We start from the raw sequence: 23,022 nt of genomic DNA, 5'->3' as shown, positions 1-23,022 counted from the left end.
AGGATTTCTGTTAAACCATGGAGAGCTAAGAAGGAAGCGGCAAGACGTGACTGTAATCCAGAAGACTGTCAACTTTCACGCGAAGCGAAGCGACTTCGTCCTGAGGCGGTCGACAACCCTACCCCTCGTACTAATGATACGGGTATGCTGCACAACCTGCACACATCCAGAAATGTTGACGGCGTCGAGTTCAAACACAGGCTGGAAGAAACATGTGGAGTGGAGAGGGAGTACGGCTCCCGTCGAACTTTGTCGCCAGCATAAAGTCCCTTACGTATAAGAAGATGCATATTCTTAGCACTGGTCACAGGCCCATGAGCGCTTTGTCCACACAGCCCTTAAGCTGTACAACAAACACAGGATGACAGATGCGGACGTAACTTAACAGACGCTTAAACAAAGGGATGCCCAACTTCCTCGACTCCAACCCAAACACCCATTGATCACTAGGGATTTGAGCACTAAATTTGTATAAACGGTGCGCCTCGTAAGTGATGCTCTAGGCTCTTCTGCAGGTTAAGAATAACCACTTGCTTACTACAGCAGCATCGGCCCATACCCACCAGGATATCTTGCACAAACAGCGCCGCAAGTCCTGTATATACAGTCCCGAAGCTGTCTTCTAGGTGAGCACTAGATTCCTGTAAGTAGGCTGTCTCGTGAGCAATGGCTTATGTGCTTCTGACAAGCGTTAACAAGAAGCAGGCCCCTGGACTCACCAATAACCATTGCCGTCTGATAACCCGATTTGGTTCAGAGATCTCGACAGACATCTCTCGCATAGATACTAGTCCCCAATCTGCAGTACATGGAACCCCCAGCGCCGACCATGTCATCCTCCACCAGAAAGACGCCAGCGACCACGCCACGTCAGACCATGCAAGGTCATACCGACTGGGTAACAGGTGTTGTCCATCTGCCCAGCGGAAGACGCATAATCACATGTTCAGCGGACGGCTCACTCCGACTATGGGACCTAGAGCGCGGCGCACAGATAGGTGAGGACTGGCGAGAGGATGGACTAGGAATGCGGTCCATGGCATTGTCTCCAAACCACAAGACAGTTGCAAGTGGAAGCGATAACGGGACAGTGAGGTTGTGGGATGTCGAGACGAGGAAGGTGATCTCCAAATGGACGGGACACGCCAAAGTCGTGTGTGCATTGTGCTGGAGTGCGGATGGTGAGCGAGTAGCGAGTGGATCCTGGGATGGGACAGCACGAGTCTGGGATGTCGAGAGCGGCAAAACTATCCTGAAAATCAAAACCGGACACGAGTGGGCGATCGCAGTGATGTACTCCCCTGATAACGAATACATTGCAACGGGCGGAGACAACAAGGATGCAGTCAAGATCTGGAATGCGAAGACGGGCAAACTGACCACCACACTCAAACATGATAACTATGTTCGGAGCTTAACCTGGACGTCGGACGGAAAGAAGCTTATCTCCGGTTCATATAACCCGATTAGGATATTCGACACAGCCACTTGGCAGCAGATTGCCATTCTTGAGGGTCACACACATGGTGTCAGAGCCTTATCCTTGTCTCCCAACAACCGCCTCCTTGCAAGTGTGTCATATGATAAAACAGCGCGCCTATGGAATCTTGATACAAATCTCCCGATCGGATCACCCCTCCAGCATGAAGATGGTTTGGAGTCCGCGGCCCTTTCTGCTGACGGAACAGTGCTAGTCACTGGTTGCAAAAACGGAAATGTGTACACATGGGACATTCATGCCATCCTCAAAGAATCTGGCCTGGAAGACCTACTGTCCACTGGTACAAATAATGTGAGTGTCAACGCCTCACTCTCTCTCTCTCTTACTGACAAAGTCTGCTGCTAGGCACCAAATGACGGACTCGAACAGAAGGCATCTCAAGGCAAGTTAGCAATAGAGCGAACCCCCCGCTCTTCGCTAAGTGACAAGTCATTTTTGGAAGTATGTGGAGTGTTTTTGAACCTGCTCAGTGGTTATAACATTAACGTTCCAGGCTGATGCTACGCGATGTCACAACGAGTCCGGGGGTCATGTCGATGATCTCCCACCTGGGTTTTTTGACAGCATGGAGGCCGAAGTTCACGTGCGTCATCATTTCTGTTATCTATTTTTTGCCTTGATCGTTGTCCTCTCAGCCCTCCCAAACGGGTGGTGCCCACCCTCATTCTTATGCAAGTGCACTCCTCGCTCGTCTTTCCTCGCTCCTCTACCGCTTTCGGCACGACAATGATGAAGCGACCGAATTTCCACAACCCCCGACGCCTTCGAGGTTACATCTACATGTGCTCCTCGCTCGCCTGTCCTCACTCATTCACCGTTCTCCACCTGAAATCAATGAAAACGATGCAGCAGGTGAACTTCAGCCACCATCTACGCCTTCACGGTTAGATCCACATGCGCTCCTCGCTCGACTGTCCTCGCTTCTTCCCCGCTCTCGCCTCAACACCGAAGAAGAAACCGAACCTCATCCCACAACACATTCGGGTTCACGTTCAAGTACACTCATCGATCGTCTATCCTCACTCTTCCACACCGGCGAAGCAACCGAACCTCAGCAACCCCCAACACCCTCGGGGTCACGTGCAGGTGCAATCATTAGTAGCTTTTCCTCGCTCTTCCGCTCTTCACCCAACGCCGATGAAGTAGTCGAACTCCAGCAATGGCCAAGGCAAATCACCTCCTCTCATTGCAGTCCTCATGTTGTCGAAGTCGCTGCGCAACGAGACAAGAAGGTATGTCTGTCTTTAGTATGTCAATTCGTGGAGTCCAATGATTTCTGTGCAGGCATTGTATGTTGCTCGCCGACCGAAAACAGCTAGCGAAAATGCGAAACGCATCAAGAATCCCAAACCGTGGGTTCGTGTAGTCCTGTTTCTCTGCTGCGTCTCTCCTGGTACCGATGACAGCCCTGGTACCAACCGGACTCCTCGCACCACATAGATAACTATGTGACTACCTCATCAATAATGTACATTTATTATTGTATATTCTGTTCTAATTCATGCGTGTCGACTCTGGAGACTGATATTATAATTTGGAGGAGCGTCTCAACGAGTTGACCCTGTTCATTCTCGACCGATTTACAGTCAGGAACAAATTCAATTTGAACCGGAAGTCCACACTAAATACTATCTTGACGGGAGGTCATTTTAGGGTTCTTGAAGACCCAGAAGATGAGCACTGCAAGTTCTGGCGGGTACAGCATCGGGTGACGGCATGCCGCACAGCCTGCAAAACATGCTGAAGGATTTGACGATATCGAGTTAGAAAGTAGGCCGGAAAAAACATCAAAGTAGAGAGGAAATGCGGCTCCCATCGAACTTTGTCGCCATCTTGGAGTCCCTTACATATAAGGTACACACAGTGTCGGTCGCATACCTGAGTGCTTCGTCTACACAGCAATGCAGCTGTAAAGCCAAGACAAGGATGACGCATGGGGTGTGCCTTAAAAGACAGCCGAACGAGCGTCCAACTTCCTCTTCTCCCAACTAGACATCCATCAATATTGAGCACTGGGCTCGTCTGAGCGGTGCCTCTCGTGAGTGATACTGTAGGCTCTTCTACAAGTTAAAGCTGACCACTTACCAGTGACTTTGGATACCCGCCAAGATCTGTAGCACGTTCTCAAATAACGGCGCCCCAAGTGGTGCATATACAGTCCCGAAGTTGTCTTCTAGGTGAGGACTGGATTCCTGTAGGAAGTTTATCTCGTGAGCACTGACTTGTGTGCTTCTGAAAAGCATTAGCGTGAAAGAAGCGGGCCCCTGAACCCACCAGTCACCATTGCCGTCTTATAACCCTGTCTGGTTCAGAGATCTCGACAGACATCTCTCGCATAGATAGTCCCCAATCTGCAGTACATGGAACCCCCAGCGCCAACCATGTCATCCTCCACCAGAAAGACGCCAGCGACCACGCCACGCCAGACCATGCAAGGTCATACCGACTGGGTAAACGGTGTTGTCCATCTGCCCAGCGGACGACACATAATCACATGTTCATCGGATGGCTCACTCCGACTATGGAACCTAGAGAACGGCGCACAAATAGGTGAGGACTGGAAAGAGGATGAATCAGGAATGCAGTCCATGGCATTGTCTCCAAACCACAAGACAGTTGCAAGTGGAAGCGATGACGGGACAGTGAGGTTGTGGGATGTCGAGACAAGCAAGGTGATCTCCAAATGGACGGGACACACCGATGTCGTGTGTGCATTGTGCTGGAGTACGGATGGTGAGCGAGTAGCGAGTGGATTCTGGGATGGGACAGCACGAGTCTGGGATGTCGAAAGCGGCAAAACTGTCCTGGAAATCAAAACCGGACACGAGTGGGCGAATGCAGTGATGTACTCCCCTGATGACGAATACATTGCAACGGGCGGACACAACGAGGATGCAGTCAAAATCTGGGATGCGAAGACGGGCAAACTGACCACCACACTCAAACATCATAACGCAGTTTCGAGCTTGACCTGGACGTCGGACGGAAAGAAGCTTATCTCCGATTCATTTGACCAAATTAGGATATTTGACACAGCCACTTGGCAGCAGATTGCCATTCTTGTGGGTCACACTGGTCCTAACTTCATCTCCTTGTCTTCAAACAACCGCCTCCTTGCAAGTGCATCATGGAATACAGCGTATCTATGGAATCTCGACACGAATCTCCCGATCGGACCACCCCTCCAGCATGGAGATTATTTGGAGTCTGCGGCCCTTTCTGCTGATGGAAAAGTGCTAGTCACTGGTTGCCGAAACGGAAATGCATACACATGGGACATTCATGCCATTCTCAAAGAAGCTGACCTTGAAGACCTCCTGCCTATTTCTCATGTAAATCCCATGGTTCTTCGGTAACAGTCATACTGATCTCCCACTTGCAGGTCCCAGCTCAAAAATCGTTAACGACCGTATGTGACGAGTTTCTCAAAGCTTTTTTAACCATTCTAAAGATATTCTAGAGAGATGTTACGCGACGTCCAACTACTCATCCCCGCCAAATACCGCCAGGATTTTTTGATGGCGCCCAGGCGAGTCATCTGCTTTTGTTGACCAGTTCTCATTCTCATCTTTGTGCTCTCAGTCCTCCGCAGTACACGGTTCCCATCACCATTCCTCTTCTTCGAATCCGGGTGCGCTATTCAGCAGCTTTTCATCGCTATTCCGTCACTCTCACTCCAAGACCGATGGAGCATCCGAACTCCAGCATCGCTCAAGACCGTCCATCTTCTCTCATCGTGGCCCTCCTATCGTCGATGTTCCTACAGTACAAGACAGAAAGGTACGTATTTTTTCGGGTGTGCTTCCCATCGCCGTTGTTCAATGATTTATCTGCAGTCATTAGTTGTTGCTCCACGGCCGCGGCCACAGCAGCAAGGCCAATTGCATGGCCAAACCCAGGCGTCATCATCACAAACTCAGCCTGCTACAGCCTCGACCTCCACGACACCTCCTGCTCCAGGTACTCATACTACCACATCTGGTGCAGCAGCTGCGCAGTCTCCACGTATCCCGTGGTGGGGTCGTCTCGTACTTTTCCTCTGTTGTGCATCTTCTCAATACGTTGAGAAACCAGCACAGCAGCAGCACGGCCAATCGCACGGCCAAGTCCAGCCCCATGCGTCATCATCGCAGACACGGCCTGCTGCCTCCTCGACATCCACGACACCTGCTCCTGATACTCATACTACCGCGCCAGGTGCAGCAACCGCGCAGCCACGGCCCCTTCCATTGCGGGTTCGTCTCGTTATTTTTCTCTGTTGTGCATCTCCCCCGAATGCAGATGGACATTGATGCTGCAGCATATGGACACCTATTTCATATGTGGGTCCGGTTCTTCTGTAATAACTGTTATCTCTTTGTTCGCGTTAAGACTGCGTATTTGAATGCCATAACCTCCTCAATCTCGGGTTGGTTGTAACACTGTGGCATGGAGCCTCGATTCTAATTTCAACTATCGCTAGAAACACGTCCTGGCTGCAAATCATGATCCCGTGCACCGATCATTCTGTTTGTATTAATTCCTTGGGTACCCGATAGCAAGTATGTACATCCTGCGTTGGACTAGATCGTTCCCTCGCCTCACTCCACACGCGCGCCCTCCCAATATCATTTCCTACAGACTATGTAGTTTTAATGCACTATGCCGATCTCGCAGCGATTTCCCGCCATACAATTTTCCCAGAGTGCATGAGCGCTGGCATGATGTCAGTGCCAGGGTGTCACGGTGGCCATGCGACCTTTGCGTGGTATACAACTTTTTTTTGTCTGCGCTGTGACTGGCCGTTCTGTTTCTCCGCTGAAGAAGATTATGTCGCGGACGACGCAGTACTGCAGAAATAGAGGTTTACTGTGTTCAGTTGAGTCTGAGTGAGCGAATGAAATGTTATCATAACGTCTCTTGAAAGAAACTGTTCCAGCATGCTCAGCGGCTCAGCCTCTGAGTTATAAATAAGCCATAAGCGCTCAGTGCTGACTCTGTTGTCAAGTCTTATTGGTTCTCCAGAGCGCTTCATCCACACAGCAATGAAGCTGAATCGAACACGAGGTTGACGCATGGCACGCACCTAATTAAGAAAAGACGGCTTGACCGAACGAGCGCCCAACTTCCTCTTCTCTCAACTAGACATCCATTGATCGTCGGTGATTGAGCACTGGGCTCGTCTGAACGGTGCCTCTCGTGAGTGATACTGTAGGCTTTTCAACAGGTTAAAGCTGACCACTTGCTTACCAGTGACTTCGGAAACCCAGCAAGATCTGTAGCACGTTCTCAAATAACGGCGCCCAAAGTGGTGCATATACAGTCCCGAAGTTGTCGTCTAGGTGAGGACTATATTCCTGCAAGTAGGCTGTCTCGTGAGCAACGTCTTATATGCTTCTGACACGCGTTAACAAGAAGTAGGCCCCTGAACTCACCAATAGCCATTGCCGTCTGGTAACCCGGTCTGGTTCAAGAATCTCGGCAGACTTCTCTCGCATAGATGGTCCCCAATCTGCAGTACATGGAACCCCCAGCGCCGACCATGTCATCCTCCACCAGCAAGACGCCAGCGACCACACCACGTCAGACCATGCAAGGTCATACCCATTGGGTAACAGGTGTTGTCCATCTGCCCAGCGGACGACGCATAATCACATGTTCATTGGACGGCTCACTCCGACTATGGGACCTAGAGAACGGCGCACAGATAGGTGAGGACTGGAAAGAGGATGAATCAGGAATGTGGTCCATGGCATTGTCTCCGAACCACAAGACAGTTGCAAGTGGAAGCGGTGGCGGAACAGTGAGGTTGTGGGATGTCGAGACGAGGAAGGTGATCTCCAAATGGACGGGACACACCGATCTCGTGTGTGCATTGTGCTGGAGTGCGGATGGTGAGCGAGTAGCGAGTGGATCCTGGGATGGGACGGCACGAGTCTGGGATGTCGAGAGCGGCAAAACTGTCCTGAAAATCAAAACCGGACATGAGTGGGTGAATGCGGTTATGTGCTCCCCCGATAACGGAATACATTGACAACGGGCTGGTACGGACCGAGAACGTTAATGAGAATGCAGCCACAAATCTGGGGATGCGAAGACAGGGCCAAACTCTGCATCCCACCACACTCAAAACATGGTGGAGCACTTTCTGCTTGGCCTGGACGTCAGACGGAAAGAAGTTTTATCCTTCTGTTCATATGACCAATTTAGGATATTCAACGCAGTCACTTGGGACAGCAGAATGCCATTCACAACTGACGGTTTGTTGACGTCATCTCCTTGTCTCCAAACAACCGCCATCCTTGCAAGTGTATTCAAATGACGAAATAGCATCGTCTATGGAATCCTCGGCACCACCATTCCCGATAGGACCCATACCTCCGGCCATTGAATATAAAGTGAAGTCCGCAGCCCTTTCCGCTGATGGAAAAGTGCTAGTCACTGGGTGCCGGGGCGGGAATGTGTACACATGGGACATTCATGCCATCCTGAAAGAATCTGGCCTGGAAGACTTACTGTCCATTGGTACCAATATTGTGAGCGTCAACGCCTCACTCAACCTCTCTCACACACTGACAAAGTCTGCTGCTAGGCACCAAAAGATGGACACGAACAGAAGGCATCTCAAGGCAATTCAGGAATAGAGCGAACCCCCCGCTCTTCGCTAAGTGACAAGTCATTTTTGGAAGTACGTGGAGTGTTTGTGAACCTACTCAGTGTTATAGCATTAACCTTCCAGGCTGATGCTACGCGATGTCACAACGAGTTTGGGGGTCATGTCGATGAACTCCCACCTAGGTTTTTTGACAGCATGGAGGCCGAAGTTCACGTGCGTCATCATTTCTGTTATCTGGTTTTTGCCCTGATCGTTGTCCTCTCAGTCCTCCCAAACGGGTGGTGCCCACCCTCATTCCTCTGCAAGTGCACTATTCTCTCACCTTTCCTCGCTCCTCCACCGCTTTCGACACCACAATGCTGAAGCAACTGAGCTGCCACAACCCCCGACGCCTTCGAGGTTACATCTACAGGTGCTCCTCGCTCGCCTGTCCTCACTCATTCACCGTTCTCCACCTGAAAATGATGCAGCAAGCGAACTTCAGCAACCCTCCACGCCTTCGCGGTTAGATCTACATGCTCTCCTCGCTCGGCTGTCCTCACTACGTCCCCGCTCTCGACCCAACACCGAAGAAGAAACCGAAACTCATCCCTCAACACATTCGGGTTCACGTCCAGATGGACTCATCAGTCGTCTGTCCTCACTCTTCCGCTCTCAAGCACACACCAACGAAGACATCGAACTCCCGCAACGCCCATGGCGTCCTCATGTTGTCGATGTGGCTCCAATGCGGGACAGGGAGGTATGTCTTTTTCCGGTGTGTCAATTTATGGTGTCTAATGACCTCCATGCAGGTACTGTTCGTTGCTCAGCGGTCGCCACCAGATCGTCCACACACTCAGTCTAATGGTAATACCATACCCGGTGCAAGACCTGCGTATTCACTTCCCGTCCGAATGTTGGCCCATCTCGTGCTTTTTCTCTGCTGTGCGTCTCCTCAACACGATGGCAATGCACAACCAACACAACATCAGCAACAAAGTCAATCGCAGACCCAGGCGCCGTCACTGCAGACTCAGCCAGCTGCCGCCTCGACGTCCACGACACCTACTGCTCCTGATACTCATACTACCGCACCAGGTGCAGCAACCGCGCAGCCACGGCCCCTTCCATTGCGGGTTCGTCTCGTTATTTTTCTCTGTTGTGCATCTCCCCCGAATGCAGATGGACATTGATGCTGCAGCATATGGACACCTATTTCATATGCGGGTCCGGTTCTTCTGTAATAACTGTTATTCTCTTTGTTCGCGTTGAGACTGCGTATTTGATTGCCATAACCTCAATATCGGGTTGGTTGTAACACTATGGCATGAAGCCTCGATTCTAATTTCAAATATCGCTAGAAACACGTCCTGGCTGCAAATCATGGTGCTGTATATCCCGTGCACCAATCATTCCGTTTGTATTCATTCCTTGGGTACCCGATTAGCAAGTATGTACATCCTGCGTTTGACTAGATCGTTCCCTCGCCCCACTCCACACGCGCACCCTCCAAATATCATTTCCTACAGACTGTAGTTTTAACGCACTATGCTGATCTCGTGGCGATCTCCCGCCATACAATTTTCCCCGAGTGCATGAGCGCTGGCATGATGTCAGTGCCAGGGTGTGGCCATGCGACCTTTGCATGGTGTACAGACCAAGATGCCTCGACCTGCTGTCTGCGCTGTGACTGGCCGTTCTGTTTCTCCGCTGAAGAAGATTATGTCGCTGGACGACGCAGTACTGAAGAATTAGAGTTTACTGTGTTCAGTTGAGTCTGAGTGAGCGAACGAAATGTTATCACAACGTCTCTTGAGAGAAACTGTTCCAGCATGCTCAGCGGCTCAACCTCTGAGTTAATAATAGGCCACAAGCGCTCAGTGCTGACTCTGTTGTCGAGTCTTAATTGGTTCTCCAGAGCGCTTCATCCTACACAGCAATGAAGCTGTGAATCGAACACGAGGTTGACGCATGGCACGCACCTAATTAAGAAAAGACGACTTGACCGAACGAGCGCCCAACTTCGTCTTCTCCCAACTAGACATACATTGATCGTTGGTGATTGAGCACTGGGCTCGTCTGAACGGTGCCTCTCGTGAGTAATACTGTAGGCTCTTCTACAGGCTAAAGCTGACCACTTGATTACCAGTACTTGGGATACCCGCCAAGATCTGTAGCACGTTCTCAAATAACGGCGCCCCAGGTGGTGCATAGACAGTCCCGAAGTTGTCTTCTAGGTGAGGACTAGATTCCTGTAAGTAGGCTGTCTCGTGAGCAATGGCTTATGTGCTTCTGACAAGCGTTCACAAGAAGTAGACCTCTGGACTCACCAATAACCATTGCCGTCTGATAACCCGGTCTGGTTCAAGAATCTCGGCAGACTTCTCTCGCATAGATGGTCCCCAATCTGGAGTACTTTGAACCCCCGGCGCCGACCATGTCATCCTCCACCAGAAAGACGCCAGCGCCCACACCACATCAGACGATGCGAGGCCATACCCATTGGGTAACAGGTGTTGTCCATCTGCCCAGCGGACGCATAATCACATGTTCATTGGACAGCTCACTCCGACTTTGGGACCTAGAGAACGGCGCACAGATAGGTGAGGACTGGAAAGAGGATGAATCAGGAATTCGGTCCATGGCATTGTCTCCAAACCACAAGACAGTTGCAAGTGGAAGCGATAACGGGACAGTGAGCTTGTGGGATGTCGAGACGAGGAAGGTGATCTCCAAATGGACGGGACACACCGATCGCGTGTGTGCATTGTGCTGGAGTGCAGATGGTAGGCGAGTAGCGAGTGGATCCTGGGATGGGACGGCACGAGTCTGGGATGTCAAGAGCGGCAAAACTGTCCTGGAAATCAAAACCGGACACGAGTGGGCGAGGGCAGTGATGCTCTCCCCTGATAACGAATACATTGCAACGGGCGGAAACAACGAGAACGCAGTCAAAATCCGGAATGCGAAGACGGGCAAACTGACCACCACACTCAAACACGATATCGGAGTTTTCAGCTTGGCCTGGACGTCGGACGGAAAGAAGCTTATCTCCGGTTCATTTAACCCGATTAGGATATTCGACACAGCCACTTGGCAGCAGATTGCCATTCTTGAGGGTCACACATACAGGGTCTACGCCTTCTCCTTGTCTTCAAACAACCGCCTCCTTGCAAGTGTGTCATGGGATAAAACAGCGCGTCTATGGAATCTCGACACGAATCTCCCCATCGGACAACCCCTCCAACATGAATATGAATTGCACTCCGCAGCCCTTTCTGCTGATGGAAAAGTGCTAGTTACTGGTTGCGAAAACGGAAATCTGTACACATGGGACATTCACGCCATCCTCAAAGAAGCTGACCTTGAAGACCTCCTCCTGCCTATTTCTCATGTAAATCCCATGGTTCTTAGGTAAAACTATACTGATCTCCCACTTGCAGGTCCCAGCTCAAAAATCGTTAACGACCGTATGTGACGAGTTTCTCAAAGCTTTTTAACCATTTTAAAGATATTCTAGAGAGATGCTACGCGACGTCCAGCTGTTCATGCCCGCCGAATACCGCCAGGATTTTTTGATAGCGCCCAGGTGAGTCATCTGCTTTTGTTGACCAGTTCTCATTCTCATCTTTGTGCTCTCAGTCCTCCGCAGCACATGGTTCCCATCACCATTCCTCTTCTTCGAATCCGCGTGCGCTATTCAGCGGCTTTTCATCGCTATTTCGTCACTCTCACTCCAAGACCGATGGAGCAACCGAACTCCAGCATCGCTCAAGACCGTCCATCTTCTCTCATCGTGGCCCTCGTATCGTCGATGTTCCTACAGTACAAGACAGAAAGGTACGTATTTTTTCGCGTGTGTTTCCCATCGCCGTTGTTGAATGATTGATCTGCAGCCATTGGTTGTTGCTCCACGCCCGCGGCCGCGGCAGCAAGGCCAAACCCAGGCGTCATCATCACAAACTCAGCCTGCCACGGCCTCGACCTCTGCGACACCTCCTGCTCCAGGTACTCATGCTACCACATCTGGTGCAGCAGCTGCGCAGTCACCACCTATCCCGTGGTGGGGTCGTCTCATACTTTTCCTCTGTTGCGCATCTCCCCCACATGCTAATGGGCATTAATACTGCAGTATGTGGCCAATTTTTTTTTATCTTTGTTGCTGTCTTTATATCTTTTGCTGCTCCATCAAGCTTGTTTCCTTGTTGTTAGACTCATGCAATGCATCGCACTCGATAATGCTAACCGTTGCGAGTGAAACATTATACTCGAAGAGAATGAAAGCTTAGGACAAGTACAGGTTCCTCCGCTCGTCCATGGACAACCGCAGTACTACCGCAAACCTCTGTGTGCTTAACATAACCCAACCCATTCAGAGTGGAAGCAACAAATGTGATGCAAAGTCTGATTGTATGACCTCGCGTTGTCATTGTGGCCGAGGCCAGATTTTCTAGGGACAGCAGAGACCACGGAGCAAGATATTCTTACCCTTCATCATGCTGCCCGCGGCTTCATTCCCTCCGTCTGCTCCGCTACAGCTTCCATTCTGCTGCTCTGCTCCATATATGTCCTGCATTTGAAGAACTGACACCCATGTTTACACCCGCACATGTGCCGTTAATATTTGATCTTCCACCCACCATCGAACACATCTCTTTCAGCAATTGCCATGACTCATTCCAGCCCATTTTTAAAGCAATAGCCGTGCTTCCCAAGCGTAGCCTAGGTCCTGACGTGTGGCAAGTATGTGAAGCAGCAGGGCGTGAATTATGATATTCAATCCTCGGGTACCGATAGCAAGTATGTACATATCCTTGGACTGGATCGTTCTCTCACCCCATCGCGCATACGCACCCTCCCAATATCATTTCTTGCAGTCTATGTAGTTTTAACACGCTATGCCGATCTCGCGGCGATTTCCCGCCATATAATTTTCCCAGAGTGCTGCAGGTGCCAAGGTGTGGCCATGCGGCCTTCGCATAGTTTACAACCAAGACGTCTCGACCGGCTGTCTGATTCGGACTTGAACTCAGTCTCTGTCACCTAGGGAGTTCAAGAAGCGAACCGGTAGTTAGCCGGCTGGTAGAACTGTATGATGTCGAAAAGGTGTAGCCTCCTTCCTTTTCGCTGTTCTCCATCCGATCGACTCGCTTCAAGCCCCGTCTATTGAGGCCCTTGTCAATCGTGATTGACTGAAAAAATCTCCTGTCTTGACGCATGTGAAAATATGCTCACTCATTGCACTGGTATGAAAGTAGGCGATATCGAGCTCCGATGCCGGCGCGTACTTCATATTGGTATCGGGCGAGGATCACTACATCTGGAACCCGGTGAGTGAGGAAGCCCGGATAATCGAACCAAAGGGTCGCGTCGTTTAAACAGATGGCAAAGAACGCGTCAGCACTGAAAGTTGAACTGCTAGAGGACAAGAGTCACGGTGATCTCGAGTGTTAAAGGTGCTTGCGAGTTACATTTGCATACGCCGTTGTATACAGCAGTGCTTCAAGCTACGAAGTTTCAAGATGTGAACAAGATCGGGGCTGCGTCGATATCACAGTGCACGGAGTCAGGATGCATGGACCGGGTGGAACGAACCCCGACGCGACCTTAAATTAGACTCCAAATATTACTAATGTAATGACAAACTTGGAGTCAGCCTCATCAACATTAACTTGAAGCGGCTCCTCCCTTACTCTTAGGCTTTATGTCAAGCGCAGTCTTGGGCCCACAAGCTCCCAGGCGAGCCTACACCCACCGCAGCAAGTACCGAGGCCAAGAAAAAAGCCGGGGCCCGGCACAGCAACAAGTTGCAAGTACCCATCGTGAAAGCGAAATGTGTGTGCATGCATGGGCCACACACAGTGTGACATAGTACGTGTGCATGTGGTGACGCAAGAAACGAGGCTATAACTAACAACTGTGAGCTACGTGAAGGCTTTCCACCCTCCCTTACAGTACCTGTGCTTGGCCGATGGCAAGATCCATTTCTAGAAGACAATGCAATTCGTTATACGGGTCTTTTGCCTCTCAGCGGGTGCTAAGCACGGTCACGGCTGTACTTCTGACCGGTCTCACCTGTGCACACGAGATCTGGAGGCGCGGCTATTGTCCTTTCACGTTCAGGAACATTTAACCTGTATCAAGAAGGCTGTACTACACACGGCTGATACATGACGTTCGAGTGTCTTACATTGCACAGCCTCAATAACTTGCTGTATTCTATAAATTGTCGCCCATCAAAGATATGAGCCATCTACAACGCACACCCTACCTTCTCATATCCTTCGCATATCTTTCGCACCATGCAGTCAACAACAACGCCAGAAAATCCTGCCCCGCCTAAATCATATAATTTCAGCCTAGAGAATATGAAAAACACAAAAATATTCAATAATCAACCGGCTTCTCCGCTGTATTCAGTGGTCACCGACGCAAAGTCGGACAAGCGCACTGATATCTTTGACCCTCGTGGCAATCGCCTTTTGGCTCGGATCGACAGGAGAGATATCCTGCCAGACACCATCACATTTCCCGATAGAAATGGCGGCTCTTCAATACACCTCAGTAAATGGCTGCAGAAAAGCAAGCTTGAAAATGGACAGTACGTGAACTGGTATAGGTGAGCGCAGTCCAGCGGCTGACGTGTACCACAGTCATATCCACGCCATTGAGACTACACATGGAACTTACGTTTGGAAGTCAGACGCCGAATACCGACTTGCTGTAAGTCAACACGCGATACATTGCCTTTGTGCCACTTTCTGACGTTTACTCTCGCGATTTACGTTCTGTTAGTTATATCGGAAGGGTGACATGTCCAAACCTGTCGCGCACCTCCAACAAGGAACGCGAACCCAAAACTTCGCAGTAATCATGCAGGGAGAAGCGGAACTCATTCGCGACGACGTTATCGTGTCCTTCTTGATTCTCGAACAACGATTGAGAATATCTGAAAAGAACATCGACGTCGGAGGGGGCAAGTCCGAGCAAAATAGAACGGTGTTGGGACATCACGTCAATACATCGTGATTTCCTGGGCGTGGATCCACGTCAGGGGTTTGAGATGCGGAGCGCTTGGGTCTGGAAGCTATAGATTTTCTTGGGGTAACGTGAACTTGTCCGCAGCTGAAAGGGGGTACCATTCTGTAGGATTGTATACGGGAGCGCACGCGCAAACTTGAAGAAATGCATGCCAGAACTTGATCCATATCTTTAGTGTAAATAAAATAAAATAATCGTCGATCGCCTAAGTTGAGCAGGCGAAAGCACATTCATGTCCACCGCTGTTCATCCCCTCCAATAGTTTGGTTTCATGAAAGGCATTGGGGTAACGATGGCCTTTCTCAATTTGTTTCGGACATCGATGTCAACCTCGGTACCTTTCTTGTGGAAGCCAGACTTCACATAACCCATTGCAATATTTTTCCCAAGCGTGGGGGAAGGAATGCCAGACGTGACCATGCCAATCAATTCTTTTTGAGGCGATGAGTATATTTGGGCGCCCTCTGTATAGTAGTTATTAGCATCAAATTTACGAAAACGGTAGGAACATCTCTCACGTCGCGCGGGTGCGCCATCCACTATGAATCCCACTCGGCGTCTCGGAGGGCCCTCTTTCAGATGTTTACGTACCCCTTCCGCTCCAATGAAGTCTCCAGTCTCTTTACGTTCCTTGCCTGAACGTGCAGTTAGTTTTACTACATCGTTCTCACGCGAAGGAATTTTCACCGATGACCCAAGTCAAACCAGCCTCGACAGGAGTGGTATCTTCATCCAAGTCATTACCATATAAACACATGCCAGCTTCTAGACGCAAGGAATCCCGAGCACCCAGACCCGCAAGTTGTACTGGGGCATCGCAGAGCAATTTAGTGACGTCTGCCGTTTGAGATGGTGGTATCGAGATCTGGAATTTTGTGAGAAAGCGTTCCTCAAAAATAGTCAAAGTGTGTCCACCTCAAACCCGTCTTCGCCGGTGTAGCCTCCCCGAGCAACGTGTAGGTTGAAACCCTCAATTGGCACAAAAGCAGACTTGCCAAACGTCAGCTCACGTAAATCAAAGGAGGTTAAACTCTGCAGATACTGCGCAGCTGCAGGACCTGAAACACAGTCAGAGGTTAGAGAAACCAGGTACGTCATGCTGACCTTGCAACGCAATAAGTCCCCAATCCTCCAAGATCTCATGCTCCACCTTTCCACTTTTTGCCCTGTCACTAGCATTCCACTCTTCAAGCTTCTCCTTAAACCATGCGAGATCCCTGTCCCGCCTTCCAGCATTCGTCACCACGTAATAGGCGTCTTCTGAGTGTTTCGTGATAACGGTGTCGTCAATGATACCGCCTGTTTCATTCAGGAGAACGGATAAGGTTGAGGTATACGGCGCGAGGGTCGTTAGCGACGAAGGTGTCAACCATTCCAAAAATGATGTAGCAGTACGCCCACGGAAACTAAACTTGTTTCAGCTTGCGGTGCGGTAATGAAAGTAGAATGTGACCCACTTCGATTGTACCATGTGCCCCACATCGAACAAACCGGCTTTGGTACGGACATGAGCGTGACTGGCACCTAGAAACAAATCATTAATGTGTTGCTTCTCAAAGCCGACTGTGACCGCACCTTGACCAACGTTCCCGTAGGCAAGAGGCATCTGATACCCGGCGAATGGGACCATCTTCGCATCGTTGTTGAGGTGAAAATCGTAAAGACCTGTTTTCCTAAGGGTCTGAATAAAGGTCTGTGAGGACAATGTTTGACCTAGCAAGCTCGCAATGACCTACTCCTTCTGTGGAGGTCGCTAATCCTCGAAGGTTGGTCCGACCTGCCAAGCTACGGTGGGCTCGACATTTTGACCCGGAGAGAACAAAATGTCGGGTTGTGCATGTAGATAGAGCACGAACGGTCGACATATGATCTAACGGTAGTCTAAAGTTGGTATGAGATAAGCTGTGAACTTGCTGTGAACCCCGCCGTTAGAAGTCGGGTCACCGTGACGGTCCTGGGAGTTACATACAGTGACTGTTTGACTTGTACGCTCTCAATTCTCAAACAACTTGCCACCTAGGTCGTCAATTCATCATACCATGCTCGTGCATCTTTCGTACGCATAAATTGACTGTGTCAGTTCCTCCGTATGCACCAGGCATAGAACTTCATCAGGATGGCCTTTAGCGCGCGCCGGGATTGCCCTTCCAAATCAGAACCCAGTGGTTGCGCTCAAAATCCCTCGGAGAAATTTGTGAAACCTTGCTTGTGAAGTCATTATCTACATCATGATGGACAGTTGATGGACAGCCAGGTTTCCGTCCAGTGAGACACTGAGTCTGAAACTGGATATTGTTATGGATGTTAGAGTCCGACTCACAGGCTCTTGGCGGATGATAGTTGATACGTGCCCAGATCGTCGTCGATTCATCACCCATTCTCATGATGATAGCGAACTAGTGTGAGGTACGTACTACCAATTAATTGAGATATATAAATCACTGATCTATCGCTTCTCTTGTTCGGTCAGATTCACTGACGCCATTGATACTTCTCTCACTATGGACTCTGCAGCAACGCTCGTCAACCCCGCCCCGCCTACATCCTACTTCATGACCACCACTAATCTAAAGAATGCTACAATTTATGCACACCCTGGCATGCCACTGTACACGATCACCAGCGATGGGAAACAGACAAAGATCAACGACCGTCGTACTCCTGGTCGGATTGTTGCCATTTTCCACCAGCGAGAAATTCTCCCAAATACCGTTTCATTTCCAGAACGGAATGGTAATGCACCGATCAGCGTGCAAAAATGGCTCCGAAAGACCAAACTTGCAGACGGAACGTAAGCCGTGCTTTGTCTGCAGGGCGACCTTTAGATAATTCATGGGCTGGCTGGTGTAGGACTGCTTTTATCATGGGGACCGATTACGGGCCTTACGTGTGGAAGATGGTTTCAGGCCATCGTCAAAAGGTGAGTTTTCTTCTTCATCTTGAGATATCCTTTTCTCACCACTGCCTCCATCCCACAGGTTTACGCTCAATGTGACTTGGACAGACCAATTGCGTCCTGTTCATTTCATGCCACACTGTCAAATGGAAAACCTGCATTTTCACTGGAATACGATGCAGAACCTTTGCGGGAAGATATTCTAGTGGCTTATCTACTCCAGAGGCAACGAGTAATGTCAGAGGACAGGCTTATTGACGTCTTTGTAGGATCTCCAGCAGGGTAGACAATACGTCATGGACGCTGTTATAGGGTTTAGGACATCTCGACAGAAGTACAATTTATTCCACTAGGACTTGCTCATACATATCGCACATAATTCAGTTTCTCAACCAATGATCAGGATGTTACCGATGATCGCGAGTCCACCTCATAAGATCGCCATCATGTCGTCGAGTTACCGTGTTTCCCAACGAGCCAATGCGTTTGCGCCAGCAGTCATGCTTCCGGGAGCGAGCTCTCGCTAAATATTACCAGATGCCAGCGCAACACAATTCAAAGTATTTCAAATATCCAACAGTCCCTCCGACGCCGGTATCCAGTGGCAAACATTTTCGTGTTCATACCCTCAGGCTGTTGCATTTCATGCGATCACAGCTGAATGATCTTCCCTGCAAGATTTCGTTAGTAACATTAGACTCTAAATACGAACCGAGTCCGAGTCTCCTCCAGTCATACTTGTAATATGTCAAGGTAACTGTCGTTCTTTCGGGAGAAGACGTGGAAAAATAATAGGGTCGTGTTGTGACAATCATATGTTCTACTCCCTCCACGCTGCGATCCAGCCACGGAAAATATCCGGGTTGAGGAGTTGTATGAGCGCTTTGGCTAAGCGCGCCTGCCACTGTGTCGAGAAATTCAAATTCAGCTTGATCTGGAACCCTAACCCCATTTTTAGGTTTCCCTTCTTTGTAACTTTGTAAAAACATGGTCACAACAAGCTACCGCCATCTACGACCATGTCACCTACAACTCTGGGATCAATCACCATCTCATGCGAAGAAGGCCTTGATGGTGTTGACGGCTCAGCCAGATTCTCCTTCCGCCCTTCTTGTTCAGCTCTCGCTTCAGTCAGTGGTCCCATTGCAGCCCGCCTAGCTGCTGAGCACCCTGCTCATGCAACCGTCGAAGTGCACGTTCGTCCGCTCTCGTCAGTACCAGGAACTGCAGAGAAATCTCGTGGAATGGCAATACGAGAGATCGTAGAACGCTCGTGTCTTCTCGCACAACATCCCCGCACTCTCATTCAAGTCGTCGTTCAAGCCCTTACGAACCCAACCGCGGGCCACGCCCTTCTCGCAGCCGAAATCAATGCATGCACGCTTGCTCTGATTAACGCCGGCTCAATCGCAATGCGTGGAGTTGTTTGCGCGGTGTCGGTTGGTAGAGTGAAGAAGGGGAACGTGGTTTCCGTGGAGGTTGATACAGCCGATGATGCTGTGCTTGAGGGAGGTGGATGTTTTGCTTTCCTGTTTGGATTTGCCCTGTCAGGGCCGATAAAAGGAAGTGCTCCGCCCTGCGAAGATGTTTGGTCGATTTACAGCGTTCGTCCTGGGTCATCTTTTGACGAGGCTGAGCTTGTAAGGGCTAAAGAGGTAGCACGGGAAGCCGCAGCGGAGGTGTGGCAATGCATGAAGGACAGCATACGCCATCAAAAAATGGTAGGAGAGACGCAATCACCAGAAGAAGCTATTGTCAAGATGGAAATATAAGCGCGATCGAATCAAGAGCTGTACATAGAAATTGTGCGTATTCTCTGCTCCATCCACTCTGTTACTGTTCAAGAAGTCGGTTCTTCTCCATCAGACTTCATATCAAATTACTGGCGTTTATTTGAATGCTGCATCTATTGCATTTCGCAGCTTTGCACCGCACACCACTCCTGTGATTGTAACACTTTTAGCCCGCGGCGTTTATTGCAGAGGGAGAATATTAACGCCGTTCTGCAAAGATTTTTCTCTACGGGTGCCGTATTTCCGCTGCTTTGATTGCTCGTTAATTACAGTGTGCCAGATCTGCTAGGCGTATATGTTCACTCAGATGGTCCGCCGATAGTGAGCACCCTCTACAGTGGTACATTGACCCTCGTTTGCCGAAAACTAAAGCCACGTCCTCCGGACTCGTACTCAATTCAAATATAAACTTGGAAATTCGCCAATCAATTTGCAACTGCGCGGAGCGATATCCTGCACAGCTTTTGCCACGCGTTATTTACAATGAGTCCCACAGCCTCCAAGAACGTGCGCGCATCGGGTTCACCCTGGTGGTAAGTGTTTAAATTAGCTGGCCTGCGGCACTTCCTTAGTACCCTATCTTGCTCACAGGCCTATGAAGTGCAATTACCGCGTCACAAGATTAGATATTTTTGCAATTAATGTCGCATTCAATGGCGTGGTCTTGGGCGTTCAGGGTTTCCGGCGGATATACATACAGCATGAGCACCCTAAGTGCCAGAGTCACATCCACCTTCGATTTTAGTTCAAGGTTCCTTCTTCGAAGTGAGGATAGGCGCTAGGCTGTAGCCGTGCAGTGATTGATCCCCGGCCACCTCAGATACGTGACTCTGCACTGTTTGAGGCTCTTGCCGTGACCTATTTCCCTCAGACTCGTGCAAGGGAAGCACTGACCATTTGTGGGGCAGCTCGGATCATCATGAGATAAAGGCCAGGGTAGAGGACAACCGTGGATATTGAGCCCACCAGTAAAATCTGAATCCGATATCGACTTTGTAGATAGCGACTTGGCAGTTCGACCTATCCAGAAATGCCGCATACTTCACTCACTATGAACTTCAACTATTGGCGTAGCAAACAAAGTACTGAGTGCCCAAGCCCTTGGTACTGCTGATCTGAGAAAGATCTATGATGGTACGTGGACACGATGATGCCCAAATCCCGCATGTATCCTATGATACGGTATTCATTTAATTCCCTTAGCTCGTTGCCACAGGTCGCTACCAAAGCCAGATCTCAAAGTCACGTCATTTCCAGGTCAGATGCCCTCAACATGCTTACATATCGTGTTCTTTGACGTTTGCGGGCCTTCCGAACACTGATGGCATGATGGGCCGTGGGAAACGTGCTGATCAGTTACTCGAGAATCAGCGTCTATTGGACTGGCGTCGGCAACAACATGGTAAAAAGGCCTGCGCACACTCACCATTGGGGCATAGCAAGTCAGAGCATAGAGTGGACATGAAGCATTACAGGTGAGTACGGGAAGTAAACAATAACGTGCAAACTCCAGGAACCCGAGCTGGTACCTACTAGTTGTACTTGTACTACAGTATGGAAGTATAGCTCGTCATCTCCGGTTCGTGCAGTGCTACTAGGAACCAAATACCTAGGGGACAAACTTCGTAAGGTCGTAACAAGTGAGCATGCCTAGAAATCTAGTTCATTAACGCAAGATTGAAGGTATTCCATAGTTGGCCGTTGTTCAGGACCCAACCAGCATTGCTGGATAACGCCCCATTGAGAATCGTTAACACAGGAACTTTCTGGGTGTAACGGCTTGACGCCTGTAGATATAGCAAAGAAGACTTGTGTGTCACGCTGGAAGTAATGATAAGGGATTTGGCCAGAAAGGATCTAGGGCGAGGCTGAGGACATATTCACTGAGGCACAAAGATACGCACTTGAAGCATGATGCACCCAAAGGAATATACGTCACCTTGAGTACTAGGGAAGCCCACAGAATTACTTGATTCGTCAGGCACTTGGAAGAGCTCAGGTCCGATCCACCTTACCGCCCCTCCAATGGAAGAAGAGAAATAAGACTCGCTAGAAAACTCCAGCAATAGAGCTGCCATCCCAAAGTCAGCCACACACGCCTGTCCGAGATCGTTGATGAAGATATTCGACTAAAATGGGGTGTTAGCGTCACTCGGTAGGGTCAAGTGATACATACCCCAGAAAGACTCCCGTGAATGACCCCATGGTCATGCACTTTTATAAAAGCTTAAATTGGCGCGAGCAAACAGATGAAAAGTTAATACGTACGATAACGAACTGCGGAAATGACTTGCAGGAGCTACATAATGCCGTGAAGTGGGTCGACAATTGTGAAACGCATGAAGGCCGCTCACCATTGCCTTTCGGGTTGAGGCAGTGATTTGATGGTGATTTTGCTCCAAGTAACGTGTCAGGGTGCCATTCTTCATCCACGGGCATACCAAGGCTGGCAAGGGACCAAATCCAAACGTCATCCCGAAAATTGGTATAACGTTGTCATGATCCAACTGCAGCCATCCTTCAATTGCTGTACTAAGTCTCTGTATCTCATATTGAGTACATTCGTAGCAAGTGAAATTTTGAAGGACTTACTTTGCTCTTCCCTTCCCTGTCTAAATCACTTCCGTGCACTCTGACAGTTTTGACTGCTACCTGCAGTTTGTCAGTCAATGTACTCTGAAACGCCATTGAGACATATATATACCTCGATGGCTCCCGAATCCTTCCTCCAGCTGCACTTCCACACATCACAATACCCCCCATATGCTGTCGGATAGGCTCCCTTTCCCTCTATTTGCCCCGTAAGAATACCACTGAACAGAAGAGTGTTAGACTATTGTTGATGCAAGTAGAAATGAATGATACATTCTTGTCCGACTCTCTGCGGAATACACCTAATTCGAATGCAATACGCATCAGCATATTATTGAAGAACTACTCGAAAGACTAAGGATGTGCTGGTCGAACTTCAGCCTAGAAAAAAAAGCAAAACTTGCCTGATTTTGCCACAAGCCTGAGAGAGGCAGCTGTTGGAAGAATCCAGAAATGATGGCTCCAACCCATGACCGAACCGAAGGACGGTCGTCGCGGTCAGACATTATTGAAAGGTCAATTCCCAGCACTTCGGGAGTAAGGTTCGATAAATATGCAAACGTACAGTACACGTACTTATAGTTGCCTAGGCGCTTCCACGACAATTTTCACATAATTCACT

General features: G+C 49.6%; 7 protein-coding genes across 7 annotated transcripts; 5 read left to right on the top strand and 2 right to left on the bottom strand.

Annotated features, from left to right (window-relative positions):
* Nucleotides 1–518: 518 nt before the first annotated feature.
* Nucleotides 519–3,574, top strand: DEU56DRAFT_409884 (WD40-repeat-containing domain protein). Its single transcript, XM_041346090.1, has 8 exons — nucleotides 519–643; nucleotides 706–1,792; nucleotides 1,847–1,942; nucleotides 1,995–2,084; nucleotides 2,137–2,733; nucleotides 2,786–2,857; nucleotides 3,042–3,086; nucleotides 3,145–3,574. The coding sequence occupies exons 2-8, from the start codon at nucleotides 809–811 to the stop codon at nucleotides 3,211–3,213; spliced, it is 1,953 nt and encodes a 650-aa protein (XP_041207485.1). The 5' UTR covers nucleotides 519–643; nucleotides 706–808; the 3' UTR covers nucleotides 3,214–3,574.
* A 3,448-nt stretch (nucleotides 3,575–7,022) lies between these two features.
* DEU56DRAFT_950186 (uncharacterized protein) lies at nucleotides 7,023–9,617 on the top strand (the record flags this gene model as incomplete). Its single annotated transcript, XM_041359118.1, has 6 exons — nucleotides 7,023–7,374; nucleotides 7,811–8,016; nucleotides 8,073–8,168; nucleotides 8,220–8,309; nucleotides 8,362–8,838; nucleotides 8,891–9,617. 6 exons carry the CDS (start codon nucleotides 7,023–7,025, stop codon nucleotides 9,269–9,271), a joined length of 1,602 nt encoding a protein of 533 aa, XP_041207484.1. The 3' UTR covers nucleotides 9,272–9,617.
* A 4,580-nt stretch (nucleotides 9,618–14,197) lies between these two features.
* Nucleotides 14,198–15,236, top strand: DEU56DRAFT_409719 (uncharacterized protein). Its single transcript, XM_041346086.1, has 3 exons — nucleotides 14,198–14,679; nucleotides 14,732–14,801; nucleotides 14,874–15,236. Exons 1-3 carry the CDS (start codon nucleotides 14,381–14,383, stop codon nucleotides 15,105–15,107), a joined length of 603 nt encoding a protein of 200 aa, XP_041207483.1. The 5' UTR covers nucleotides 14,198–14,380; the 3' UTR covers nucleotides 15,108–15,236.
* An 11-nt stretch (nucleotides 15,237–15,247) lies between these two features.
* Nucleotides 15,248–17,086, bottom strand: DEU56DRAFT_809594 (uncharacterized protein). Its single transcript, XM_041353483.1, has 8 exons — nucleotides 16,856–17,086; nucleotides 16,695–16,800; nucleotides 16,577–16,643; nucleotides 16,224–16,525; nucleotides 16,035–16,177; nucleotides 15,807–15,984; nucleotides 15,638–15,754; nucleotides 15,248–15,583 (listed from the first exon to the last, which is right to left on the bottom strand). The coding sequence occupies exons 1-8, from the start codon at nucleotides 16,982–16,984 to the stop codon at nucleotides 15,366–15,368; spliced, it is 1,260 nt and encodes a 419-aa protein (XP_041207482.1). The 5' UTR covers nucleotides 16,985–17,086; the 3' UTR covers nucleotides 15,248–15,365.
* A 316-nt stretch (nucleotides 17,087–17,402) lies between these two features.
* Nucleotides 17,403–18,432, top strand: DEU56DRAFT_409820 (uncharacterized protein). The gene is made up of 4 exons (XM_041346088.1): nucleotides 17,403–17,520; nucleotides 17,634–17,910; nucleotides 17,970–18,039; nucleotides 18,098–18,432. The coding sequence occupies exons 2-4, from the start codon at nucleotides 17,672–17,674 to the stop codon at nucleotides 18,299–18,301; spliced, it is 513 nt and encodes a 170-aa protein (XP_041207481.1). The 5' UTR covers nucleotides 17,403–17,520; nucleotides 17,634–17,671; the 3' UTR covers nucleotides 18,302–18,432.
* Nucleotides 18,433–19,009: 577 nt separating this feature from the next.
* Nucleotides 19,010–20,216, top strand: DEU56DRAFT_809589 (uncharacterized protein). Its single transcript, XM_041353482.1, has 2 exons — nucleotides 19,010–19,820; nucleotides 20,089–20,216. Exon 1 carries the CDS (start codon nucleotides 19,035–19,037, stop codon nucleotides 19,785–19,787), a length of 753 nt encoding a protein of 250 aa, XP_041207480.1. The 5' UTR covers nucleotides 19,010–19,034; the 3' UTR covers nucleotides 19,788–19,820; nucleotides 20,089–20,216.
* A 987-nt stretch (nucleotides 20,217–21,203) lies between these two features.
* Nucleotides 21,204–22,934, bottom strand: DEU56DRAFT_809584 (kinase-like domain-containing protein). The gene is made up of 9 exons (XM_041353481.1): nucleotides 22,805–22,934; nucleotides 22,678–22,702; nucleotides 22,513–22,621; nucleotides 22,401–22,460; nucleotides 22,163–22,348; nucleotides 22,077–22,107; nucleotides 21,985–22,022; nucleotides 21,713–21,937; nucleotides 21,204–21,665 (listed from the first exon to the last, which is right to left on the bottom strand). Exons 1-9 carry the CDS (start codon nucleotides 22,869–22,871, stop codon nucleotides 21,459–21,461), a joined length of 948 nt encoding a protein of 315 aa, XP_041207479.1. The 5' UTR covers nucleotides 22,872–22,934; the 3' UTR covers nucleotides 21,204–21,458.
* Between the last annotated feature and the right edge of the window lie 88 nt (nucleotides 22,935–23,022).

The sequence above is a fragment of the Suillus clintonianus genome (assembly GCF_016758775.1).
Source record: "Suillus clintonianus strain FC179 chromosome Unknown DEU56scaffold_45, whole genome shotgun sequence".
Lineage (NCBI taxonomy): Eukaryota > Fungi > Basidiomycota > Agaricomycetes > Boletales > Suillaceae > Suillus > Suillus clintonianus.
The sequence above is the reverse complement of the archived record's forward strand: the minus strand, read 5'-3'. Positions and strand labels throughout refer to the sequence as shown.